This window comes from Nesoenas mayeri (genome assembly GCF_963082525.1).
Source record: "Nesoenas mayeri genome assembly, chromosome: 1".
NCBI classification, from domain to species: Eukaryota; Metazoa; Chordata; class Aves; order Columbiformes; family Columbidae; genus Nesoenas; species Nesoenas mayeri.
In genome coordinates, this window is record NC_137541.1 from 75,727,509 (window position 1) to 75,740,262 (window position 12,754).

The following is a 12,754-nucleotide window of genomic DNA, read 5'->3' on the forward strand; positions in this document are numbered from 1 at the left end:
TCATATCATACCTTTGAACACAGAGTATTGCAGGTAGATGTCCCTCCAACATGTTATTGCTCTAGGGATGTGCGAGTTTACACAGCTTCTTTCTTAAGGAAAGTTAGCTTTCCTGAGCTGCAAAACTCATTACACTGATGTGGTGTTTTGGTTTTTTCTTTTTTTTCCCAAAGGTAAGGTTGTATCTATTGTGATTTTGTCTATCTACTGTGAATGTGTGCAAGCAGATTATTAGTTTTGGAGATTATAAAAGTTGTAGAGTTTTGTGTTGTGCCTTATTTATTTAATTCATCAGTCAGTGATCACAAATGTCTAGGCGTTAGCTTTAATTCAGTAAGAACATGTATTTCATACTTTGAGATTAGAGCTTTGAAGTGTTGCTCTAAAACCCAGTTTTGACAAACACTGAAAGTCAGCCACAACGTCTGGGACTGATGGTTTAATGGTATAAACAATTGTGTTTAAATTTTATACAGCACTAGGGGCCTGATCCTGTAACTCTAATGTTGGGAAAGTGCAACTGAATACCCATTGGGGCTTTGTATATTTAAATTTTCATCACTGTCTCATTGTAAATTTACATAGACTAATATTAAATTGATATTTAACAGCAATATTTTGTCAATAATTATGCCTCTTCAGAAATGCAGTTGATTTCCAGGTTCTACAGCAAGTAACTTGAGAAGAGGTTTGACCAAATGGAAAAGTCATATAATTCCTATTCTGCAACTGAAGTAGGTTGAAGGTGGCAGCTCTATATAAGCTAAGAATTTTTGGTAGGATCTATTTATTTTACATGATAGGTCTTGCATTTTAGTTTTTGTACGAAGTATTGATATCCATGGGAAACTCAGTGCTGAATGAATTTGGGGACAGATAGGGTATACTGTCTTTCCATTATTGACATTGGTTTGTTCCAAGTCAGTAGCAACAAAAGCTTGCACTGTCTGATTCCCATAAGATGGAGTTGTAGGGCACTGGTGAGCTTGGCTCCTTAGTGGTTTGGCAACTGCTCCACATCACAAAATCTATAGTCAGGATTTTAGGAATGGGTAGAAATATAGTAACGGTGGGGGAAAATGTGAGGTGAGTCTTGGCTGTGGGAAGCCTGCCTGGAGCTGTGCACCTCAAAATTGAACAACCAAATTCATAACCAGCAATTTGGAGTCTTCTTTCTTGCTTAATATTTATTTCTTAAATAGACCCACTTATTTCAGTAAAACCACTTGCTAAGTAAGGAAGTATATATAACAAGTTTTGAACTGTTGAAGCAAATCTGCAAAATAGGATGTATTTTTAGGCTTAGTGGAAGTTCCATGAAAACTTAATTAACCTTTTACCTCAGGATGTCCTTTTCCATCCTTCACTTAAATTTTGACTCATGTTGATGGCTGAGGTAGTCCTTGATGTTGTATGTGAGTTTCTCTATGTTGGTTCTGCAAAGATTCTGAAAAGAGCCTAATTTTATTGTTAACATTATGCCTTCCTTTAAAAACCTTGATTTTAATGCCACTGTCAGTTACCTTAAGCAGAATTAAATTAGTGCACATGTAGTTCTCAGCTGTGACCTTATTTGATGAGGACAGATTGGGAAAAGTTGGTTAGAACTATTTGTGAGATAGGATCCTGGAAAAAGAAAAGATGTATGTTTTTGGAAATGCTTCTTACCTAGGTTGTATCCTAAAAATGAATTCACTTGACAATGTTGCAGCCAACTCTTTTTTACAGTGTCTTAACTTTGAATCATTTTTTGAGGTTATTTGAAGCTTTTTTATGTTTTTCTTTTTCCCTTTTAGATTCTAAAAAATATGGGGTTTACAAAATATACTGCCTGTATCCTAAAGAGATATTTTTTAAGGAGAAAGTGAGGACTTCATTTAGTAGTGCTGTCATTCTAGCACCTTTCAAGAACATTATAATCTCTTGCAGTTTTAATTAAAAGGTAAAGTCATTGCTTTCCTAATAAGTGCACCCTACTGTATCATTCCAGAGTCAGGATCCAATCTGCCTTGTCCAATACTGGTTATTTATTCTCTGTGAATTAAAATGCACATCTTTCTCTAGGTGTGATTGATCTTTCAAATAGCTGATTTTAGTCAAGCCATGCAGCTGCAGCATATGTCAGGTCTGAAAGATGAAACGACATGGTAGTATTAGCAGGCAAGGTACACATTTGCCATGCAGCTCAGTGCTATTTAGTTAGTGTTGTTTGGGAAGGAGAATAATGACATGCAAGGAAATACATCCTTGAATTTAAGCTGCATATGTCTTGGGATGCAACTCCACAGTGCTGGGCACTGATTTGAAAACCGGTCGGACAAATCTAGATTATCTGCAGATCATGTTTTTCCCTGAAGAGCTCTATGTAAATTACTACAATTTTCCTGGCCCAGGGTCTGCTGACATCAGTCTTTCAGCTCCCTGCACTTCCACAAAGGAAGGCTGTGCTCAGTATCTTTGAAACAGAAGTTTTAAAATCTACATATAAACTCCAATTGCTCCTGCTTCTGTGATTCTCACCTATTCAAACCGGTAGCCAAATATCTCAGCTCCTTCATGTTATGTCTGGGTCTTTGGCTTGGTAGCATATCCCTCCCTCTTGTAGACCAAAGGGAGTGAAGATCTGTCTATAGGTGTCCTGAGATCATGAAGCATTTACATTTAAATGTATCATGAAGAGTCTGACCCCTGTGTCACACTGCAAGCTTTGCTGCTTTGTTGGGATGTACCCCAAAGGACTCAACCCTGGCAGGGCTCAGAATGGGGAAGCCCTCACTCTCTTCTGTGGACTTCAGGACTGGTGGGCCACCATCTCTCTGCAAAGGAGTGGTCCTGTATCAGTGTGTCAGGGGACTCTCGTCTGATCTTCTGCCCCTTAGATACATCCTGTTATTCTGCTTAGTCCCTTCGCTTCAGCTGAGCAAGAAGATTCCATCCTTCTTGGCTGCAACTAGGGAGACATACTGCTTACAAGCACCAATAGTGAGACCGATCCTAGAACAGGGTTGAGAACAAGGTTGGACCTGCCATTTCTACTGTGCCTGTGGGTCCTCCGTGAGCAAGAAGGACCAGGTTTCATCTGGGACTGTTAGAAAATACTATATTGTTTCTCAGCCTTGCATCCATGACTGTTATCGCCTCTTTTGTCTGGGTGACGGTTTGAAATATCTTCTTGAGCCACACTTTGATTAGCAGAGCTAATGAGGCAGTGGCTACCTGGCAGACTGGAGCAATAATTCATGCCAGCAGTTTACGAAAAAGGAGTTACAAAAGAAAAAAGTATTTAACCCTTAGGAAAGTTAGCTGTATTAGTCACAGCTGTCTATAGCAAAGCAACTGCTGTTCAGTAAGGAATAATGTCAGACAAAAGGGGAGGTCAGTCTGAGAGTTTAATTCTCTAGCATGGACCATTTCTCTTTCCTCCTTGTTCTTTCCCTCATCATGAGACCTGTGCATTAATGTGATTCCAGAGACCATTGCTCCTCTAGGAATCGATATCTCTTTCATAGATGTAACTGTGCCAGAAGGCTTCGTCCCCATGATGCTCTTTGCTTTCAAGGCCAGCATGCTGATGGATTTATTTTTTCCTTCATCTAATGTCTGTGGCATGAAAGCTGTATTTTTCATACTGCTTTGTGGTTTTGGGGATAGGCAACATCAACAGAACTTACAGAACATCAGGAAAAGGTGAAAGTTTGTAGAATTCCACCATGGCTGGGCAGCAGTGAGTTTGTATGCAAAAAGGGAGGGCTTGTGGATATACTGGAGGTAAGTGAAGGCTGGAGTGGCCAGATTCACTTAGGGGGTGGGTAGCAAATGTATGTGCATAGCATATTGTTGGGTTTGTTTGTTTTGCCTCATTAGTTCTGAGGACTGTGTAACACATAGAAGTGGCTTTACCTTCTGCCCTTAATGTTATGTATTAGGTTTTCTGTGAGGCTTACCTGAGGTCAGCTAGTTATTGAGTGAAGAAAAATGGTTTAATGAAGAAATGAAGTGTGATTCTTGGCCTGTTTATGGTAGGTCTGCAGTCTTTATGAGCAAATTCTGTAGAAAACCTGTAAAAATTAATACCTCTTTCACAAACAGAGGTGTAAAGCTTAATGCTTCTGGCAAATAATATATAGCTCTAAAGGGTTTGAAATTAAATGTGTTCCTTTAGGTACTGAAGTGTGGTTATTATATGTCTTAAAATGGCTATAACTACTCACACAGAAAAATTAAGTTGCAGAAAGTAATCTGGCCAAATCAACAAAGGCAAAGAAATGTAGGGCTAAAGCTGTCACTAGGGTTTTAATTTAGCTCTTGGTAACTAGACACTACTGCACATACGGTTCCCTGCCAGAGGATCCCCAAGGCCTGGCAGTGCTGCATGCCTTAATATGGCACTGAAGCTTTAGGAAGCTTATGGCGGAGCAAAAGTACAGGTCTCACTGAAATCCCCAAAGTCAGGGCTATTGGGAGTCAAGGCTCTTGTTTCAGCAGTCATGGGGAAAGTGACTTGCTGTTATAAGTAAGCAGCTGTAACTACTACCTACCTGCACTGAGGCACCAGTTGAGACAAAGTCAGCTTTGCTGAAAACTCGACTTTGCTAATGGTGAACGTTTTGGACTTCCAGTAACATGCCTGATGTCTCCTAATGTAGCAGTGAGCTTGGAAACCAGCCTAAAGCTTCCTCAATGCACTGGCAAAATTCAGGTTTGCCTCCCCAGGGCTACAGTTGGTAAAAGCTAATTACATGGGAAAAATGAGAGTGGCTGAGTACTAAGAAGGCTTTGGGATTTTGTTGGGTTGTGGATGAGAAAGGAGGCCTGAAGAGCTGTGGAGGTAGAGGTTGGCATGGCAGGGAAGGGTTAGGTGTGTTGATAGCATGTGCTGTTTTGTGTCCTGCTGCATTGGAAGGGGGCAAGTGTTTTCTGAGAGGTGTTTGGAAGAAGTTGAATCATCAGGTATCCTAGTCAAAGCATGCTCAGGTTTGATGACATCAGAGAGTTGTCTGTGTAACTCAGTAACTACAGAGACAATGCGAGAAATGACATTTTTGCAAAACCTTTGATTTGTCTCCTTCCCCCTCAACCCCTTTTAATATAAGCAAGATTGAACAATGTATTTGGCTTTTATGGACAGGTTAATGAAAGTCATTGGAGCAGTGGTTGCAAGTACATTTGTCTTTTGTCCTCATTAAGTACTGAATTTCTTGAAGAACACATCATATGTCAGTTCCTATTTAAGTATTTAATTCCAGAAACATTGAGCATCCAGCTTCTCCAGGCCCTAATGAAAGCTGCTGGAGGTTCAAATCCTTTGGAAAATATAGGCACTTTTTGCAGAGCTAAAAATAGCTGAGCAGTTTTGAAAATTGAGTCCCAGGAATCCACCTTTCCTATACCTGTGTTGAGAACGACTGAACAATAATGTTAGTAAGTGCAGACTTGTCACGCCCAGCCCAGAGGTAAGAGTTGGGGCTGGAGGGAGAAGTGACTTAGGTTTGTGGGTCCCCTTGGTTGGAAAACAGTACAGACAGTACTTAAGGTCCATAAACAAAAGGCTTTTATTTTGCAGCTTGGCCCAAATGGTATATGATTTGGTGTCAGAAGGATTTACGTTATTGTAGGTTCAATTGGTAAACATAAACAGTTTGCAGCATATGTGGGGCTGTAAATCTTATGTTACTATATTATTTATAAAAAGGAAAGCAAAAAAAATGTAGGAGTATGGGAAAGAAAGAAGAGAGAAAGATTTCACCATCCTTATGGCCCCGCTTTATGTGTGATGGAGTTGGCAGTCTCGGATCCAGCGATGCGCAGTGTCTTGTTCAGTTCACTGGTGGGCAGAGTGGTCCTCAGGATGGTGGGTGGGTGCTGCCAGTATGTGCACAAGGTGGGCTTTTATAGCTGTCTGGGTTGCCCACTTGCATAGTTTTTTGTCTTTTGTGGAGGTGTTATTACAAAAGATAGAAAAGTCAGGGTGTGTGTGGGGGGATAATTGTGAAAGGTGGACAAGTCTCGGGCCATCTTGAAGGGTCTCAGCTTTTTCCCTTTTTGCCGTGCTGGGCATATCAGAAGGTGGAGTTATGTGCCCTCCAGCACGTCCCCCACCTCCTGTATCAGCCAGCCGGCCTTGTCTGTGGCTCATTAGCTTGTCGTCAATATATAAATCACAATTCACCTTATACTGAATGTACCATCTCCTGTGGCTGGATGAACTGCCACAATGTTTGAACCATTATTCGTATCAGTCTCTGACAAGGCTCCATCCCTCTGTGGTAACTAGGGACCAGATCAGGTGTGTGTAGTTAGTTTTTAAATAAACAAGGCTGCAAGTCAGTTCCCTGAGTACTTGGGGATACTTGTGGAGTGGAGGGCTATGGACAGTATCTGCCAGCCTTTAAGGCTGTCCAGTGTGTGTTCACATTCAGCCACCACAAGGTGTGTGAAGTACCTGCAGTGCTGTGGGTACCGGAGAGCAAACCGAGGATGCTGTACAGCAATTGGCTGGGAACGATTTGAAGAAAAGGCATGAATTGCCAGCTGCCTTTGACAGTTGTTTTTCTTTCTGAATGTGGTATTTTGTCACTTACCATCCATACTGTGTTACATAGCAGATTGTTGTTTACTTTTGTATTCTGCTTTTAGAATTTTTGCAACCAGTAAATGACTTATCAAGAAAATATGTTTATGTAGAAAATGAAGTGTCACATTATCCACTGTTTCGATTACTTGGGTGGTTGTTATTTTTTTTCCCATAATTGACTCCTCTGCAAAGTCTTTTTTCTCAGAGAGGCCGCTGTGTTGTCAATCGTGCCAAATTGTATGAGATTATGTGCTACAGTTTTGTGACAGAAACTGATATTCATTAGGAAGTTGTGATCACTGTAATAAAAAGTAATGAAAGGAGATGCACAGTTGTCTTTTCAAAACATGACAAGCATTCTCTTTCCTCTTCTTTCAGTGCCTGTTATCTACAGCTCCTTTAAATTACCACTTATGCATATGATGATTTAACTCTTCCATAGGCTAACATTGTGAGACTGTACATTCAACAGGAGGCATTTCTGATGGGTCCACTGCTTATGGAAGGTTCTTGGCAGAGGGAGGAGCAGAGAAGCAGACTTGGGGAGAGGAAAGGCAAACTGGAAAAATGGAAGAAGATTCATGGAAATTGCTTTGAGATTTTTTCCTCTGTTGGCCAGAGCCACTTTTGCAGTGGTTTGTTGGTGAGGGAAGTGGTTGGTTGCACACACTGGCACTATACTACATTGCAATGACTTTTCTTTCCCTGCTGCACTTCTCAGCCATAATGTTAACATTAATACCTTGACTTCAAAGACAACAAATGATGGATGTCAGCAGGTTAAGGGTAGCAGTACCATATGAAGGCACAGCTCTGGCTTCTCTTCACTTAACTCTAGCAAAATGCACACAAAATTAATCAAGGTGCACCTCTGCTTGCTCTCTCTCCTGATTTAGCTCAGTTGACTACCTGAGGCAGCAAGGTAATTTTTCCTTGGGCATTGGTATTCAGGAAGCACTTTGGAGCTCTAACTAAGATCAGAGCTTAGTTATTTTAGTAATTGTGTGCATATGTACTAAGAACTTAAATCTCTTTTATTGAGCCAGTGTGTTTTGTCTTGCATTGTTGCAGGCTTAGCTGACATGTAGTCAGTCCCTTTTTAAGCCATAGTAACCTTTCTGCATGCCTTACCTCAGAGACTCATGCCCTTTCCTGCTGAGATAACTGTATTAAAGCCAAGAGGACATAAAAGCATGGCAAGAAGAAACAACTCGCTAGCAAGAGTGCTGCTGGCCCCTAATGTTTATGAGTGACAGATTTAAATCCATGCTTAACATGGTTTAGACTTCCAAGGCTGGGCAGATAACACTGAGCACCACAAGTGCTGATTACTGGGGAATCTTTTAGAAGAGAAGCTTCTGCCCACTCTTTATGTACCTGAATGATCCTCATGGCATCTTTCAAAGAATAGAGCAGTTCCTCCCGGTGTTGAGACCCACTCAGCTGCTTCATTTGCTGTGCATGAACGTGCTGGTTGACTGCTGCCTGTTCCCAAGAGATGCTTACTTTTCGTCAGCACCCTGCAAAACATAGTTTTTAAGATATCTTTTCTGAAAAGAACGCTGAATTGCTGCAGTTGCTGTATTATTTTCACTCTGGGAATGTTCTCCCCAAGCCTGCTCTGAGTTAATTAAAAATAACAGTCAGCATTGTGCAGTTAGTTAAAAAGTTTTCCAAGGTGGGTTTGCACATCACACCTTGTCTCACTGCTGTTATTGACAGAACTAATGCAGCACTGAGTCACTATCCATTTCAGCTGTAAATACTAAACTGGATTAAGTAGACTTTTCTCTCACTAAAATCCTTTCTTATGCCTTAATGAAAACCAGTTTGAAATGGCAGGGGTAATATGTACCACCTTAATTCTCCTTTGCTTTCCTGCCTCTGGCTGTTTAGATCAGTCACATGAAGGTCAACAGTAAAGCAATGTTGTGTACAGAGTGTTTATCCTTGTTGTTGGATTCCCAACCGGTGCTGTTGGGAAGCAGCTTCATAGCTACCGCTCACTGGTTTGTACCATCTTTTACCACTGGTGTTCTGTGGGTAAGGAGAAAGGAGAGCAGTCATCTCCTTTCTTTTTATTTTCTAGGTGCTTTTATAGAATCAATCATCACATTAGCTGAGCGCCTCCCAGACCTCGTTGTATCAGGCCTCTCACTGTCCTTTTTAGAGATAGAGAGTAGTCCCCTCATTTATGGGGGTGGTCCTGAAATGCAGAGAGAGCAACAAATTCCTAGGTCATGGAAGGAGTTGAATCCCATTCCCTGTGGTGCCTGTGCAGCACCCCAGTGATAGCTGAATAATAAGCTGGATGTGTGCTCTAGGCAAAATCCCAGCTTTCTTTCTCCAAGAACCTGAGGTCCAGCCAATACATTGTCCGGCTCCTTGTCCAAAAGACACTACCAGTTTTATTAACTTTACACAAAATGGACTTAAGCTTTGAAGGGTGGGCAGGAACTTTTCAAGATTAAGTGTAATTCTGCCTCATTTGGAACAGACTGCAGTTGTATCTAGTTTTTGAGAATAATATCTTCTGGACTTGTCTTAGACTTAAGTGGTTTAATTATCAGCTGGTAACCCCATTGATCAAAATTGTTCTCTGTAGAATTTCTGAGCTTTCAGAATAGCAGTGCCTCAATTTATATTCACCTCTGTACAACTGAGTGAAAGAGATTTTCAAATCATGTTGTGAGAGGGAGGATGATGGCTTCTCAACTGAGAAGTAGAGCAAGGGTATTACAGACCTGGAAGCAGCTGCACAACCTTTAGGTCTTGTTGTGTGCTTATCAGTCAGCTTTAAGGACAGGACAATGTGAATGAGGTAGTTTATTTCATTGTTTGAAGATGAAGAAGGTGAAAAATGTCAGTTTAACTGAAGCTACTTTAAGGGCTGAAGGTCCTCCACTTAGTAATCTAGCTTTACATGAGTGTACTGAATGATGATCAATACAAAGAAATGTTTGGCTCACTGGGGAAAAGGAGACGGGGAGGTGGGGGGAGAGAGAGATCCATATTATGTTACTCCCCAGCTGTTTTATTTGATTTGAAAGGAAAATGCACCATTTTCATTTTGCAGCAAGAAGGGTATTTGGAATTATTTTGTTTGCTTTCTGCTGGTGTAAGCAGTTAAGAGAACTTTCTGTGCCTGCCTAATGTGAGCATTTAGCCCTCAGTTTGACTTCTGGCTTTTTTTTTCTCTAACATCATGCAAAGTTAAAAATACGTTCCCTCTCCCCACCCCACTTTGTAGGGACTTGAAGTATTATTTTCAAAAAAACAATTCAGACTGATTGCACACCAGTCTGGATGCTGAATGGGACCTCAAATGTGACACTAATCTGCCACATTCACTTTGAAAAAGCAAATTCTTTGTGTGTTTTCCTTTTAAAGCGAGGGCTGAAGGCATCCTCTTCCCTTGCGTGCAGTACTTGAGCTCTATGGATTGAAGAAAGAAGGGCATAAGAGGAGGATATTGCTAACAAAATAAAATATAGCTTTGGCTTTGTACAGCAGATTATCTGGGAAAAGGGTCTCTTCAGTGTGAGTAAAACTTGTCAGTTTGTGATGATTAAAGTGTACTAAAAGACACAGAAGATCTATTCAGGCTTACCTCAGCAAAGCTGCATTTCCTCGACTCTTTTGTTTGCCTTCGGTGTAGTCTAGGTGCTGGCACTCTTTTTGCAAAGAGATATTTTCATTCCCTTCCTTTCCTCCATTCATTTTGATCTGTGCTTTGCAAGAAAGGAAACTAATTCCTGTAGGTAGCTACCATGATGCTCTTTTTCTTTCTTCTCCCCACCTTTGGAAGAAGATAGTTATTGATTCACTGAGATGGTTTTCATATCAAAATTCACTATAAAGACAGACCAGTGTAATCTACGGGAATAGAAGGTATTTGTCGGTAGATTTTGCTGAACTGGCATCAGTGATAGCTACCATTGCAACTAGACTGGACTGAAGATTTTTGCCACGTGACTTGTGAAGGGTACTGTCATTACAGATACTTGTTTGACCTGAAGGACAACCTTCAGGGCATGACCTTCTCCTGGGACTTTTTTGAAGTGCGATGGTTGGTTACTTCTCAGCTGGCTTTGGTTTGTGGCCTGTCATTTGGACCACATGCAGAGATTGATCAGATTTGCACAGCCTCAAGTCTTTACCCTCTCTTAGTGTGACACAGATACGTGGATAGTCTCCTTCCAGCTTCTCTAGTGTCAAGCCCATATATTATGTGTAGTTGTCATGGTGAAGACATCAATGGGAATAGGCATGGAAGATGAACTCATCCCATGTTGTCTACAAAGCAAGGTTATAAGTTGCAGGAATAGATGATAGCAACGAAATACCAGTAGAAGTTTGCTAACAATAAACAGAGTCAAGTATTGGAATTACTTGCCTAGGGATACTCTATAATGTGGGATATGCAATGCTTAAATACTCTTAAAAAATTGGTTAAACAAACCTCTTTCAGAAATGGTCTTAGATGTAGATAATATTAATATGCCTTCAGACAAAGGAATGGATTACGTGAATTACTAAGATTTATTTTGTTCTTTTTATGATTTCTTGAACATATTAACGGAAGTGTGGAAATATATTGGTATCTTTTCCATCTGTTGACCTGTAAGAAATGATCTCTGGGAAAACCAGTGTAGAAAATTTGTCCCTAAACTGCTGGGTAATTTAAATGAAATCCTTCTCCTGAGGTTTGATCAGAAATTAAGGACTTGTTTTTCAATACTGCCTGTTAAGAGTGTAAAAATGGTTTGACGACATGGGTGTATGTGTGATATACAGCTATGCAAGCAAGCTTTACTCATGGCAAATATATGTGTGTTTTTGTTTAATGTATAGGAAACAATGTTATGAGGACTATCCATGGTGTAGGAGAAATGATGACCCAAATGGTGTTGAGCAGAGGATCTATATTTCCCATCAGTGCCCCTGACGTACAGCCAAGCATCCACCCAAGCAAGCAAGCCAGCACCTCAGACAGTGAAGATGTGATCGTAATGGACACCAAACTGAAAATTATTGAGATTTTGCAGGTAATACTGATTGGTGGAATATTACATAGCAATCATTTCACAGTTCTTTGCTTATTCACATTGTGGCAAGTTCTGTTACCTGCATCCTTACTATTCACTGTAAAAATAAGACTTTGGTAGGAGGAAACACAAGTCTATGAGGCCAGGTGGGATCACTCGACGGGTGCTGAGGGAGCTGGTAGAGGTACAGAGGAACAGATCATCCTGAGTGCCATCATGTGGTACATACAAGACAACCAAGCGATCAGGCCCAGTCAGCATGGGCTTATGAAAGGCAGGTCCAGCTTGACCAACCTGATCTTCTATGACAACGTGACCTGCTGAGTGGATGGGGGAAAGACTGTGGATGTTGTGTACTTAGGCTTCAGTAAGGCCTTTGACACCGTTTCACACAGCATTCTCCTGGAGAAGCTGGCAGCTCATGGCCTGGATGGGTGTACTCTTTGCTGGATAAGGAACTGGCTGGATGGCCGGGCCCGAAGAGTTGTGAATAGAGTAAAATCCAGTTGGTGACTGTTATGAGTGGTGTTCCCTAGGGCTCAGTTTTGGGTCCAGTTCTGTTTAATCTCTTTATCAATGATCTGGATGAGGGGATCGAGTGCACCCTCAGTAAGTTTGCAGGTGACACCAAATTGAGTGGGAGTGTTGACCTACTGGAGGGTCGGAAGGCTCTACAGAAGGATCTGGACCAGCTGGATCGTTGGGCTGAGGCCAATTGTATGAGGTTCCACAAAGCCAAGTGCCGGGTCCTGCACTTGAGTCACAAGAAGCCCAGGCAGCGCTACAGGCTCGAGGAAGAGTGGCCGGAAAGCTGCCTGGGGGAAAAGGCAGCCTGGGGGTGTTGAGTGACAGCCGGCTGAACATGAGCCAGCAGGGTGCCCGCCCAGGTGGCCAAAAAGGCCAACAGCGTCCTGGCTTGTATCAGGAATAGTGTGGCCAGCAGGACTAGGGAAGTGATTGTGCCACGGTACTTGGTGCTGGTGAGGCCACAACTGGAATCCTGTGTTCAGTTTTGTGCCCCTCACTACAGGAAAGACATTGAGGTGCTGGAGAGAGTTTGGAGAAGGGCAAGGAAGCTGGTGAGGGGCCTGGAGCACAAGTCTGATGAGGAGCGGCTGAGGGAGCTGGGGCT

At 41.7% G+C, this 12,754-nt stretch overlaps 1 protein-coding gene across 3 annotated transcripts in view; it reads left to right on the top strand.

Annotated features, from left to right (window-relative positions):
* Window positions 1-12,754, top strand: part of ITPR2 (inositol 1,4,5-trisphosphate receptor type 2) — a 266,577-nt gene that overhangs the window by 95,073 nt on the left and 158,750 nt on the right. For all 3 annotated transcript variants that reach the window (XM_080342096.1, XM_080342097.1, XM_080342098.1), the window contains one exon: window positions 11,429-11,622. In XM_080342096.1, the coding sequence (XP_080198222.1) occupies window positions 11,429-11,622 (194 nt within the window). The remainder of the gene's footprint in view (window positions 1-11,428; window positions 11,623-12,754) is intronic.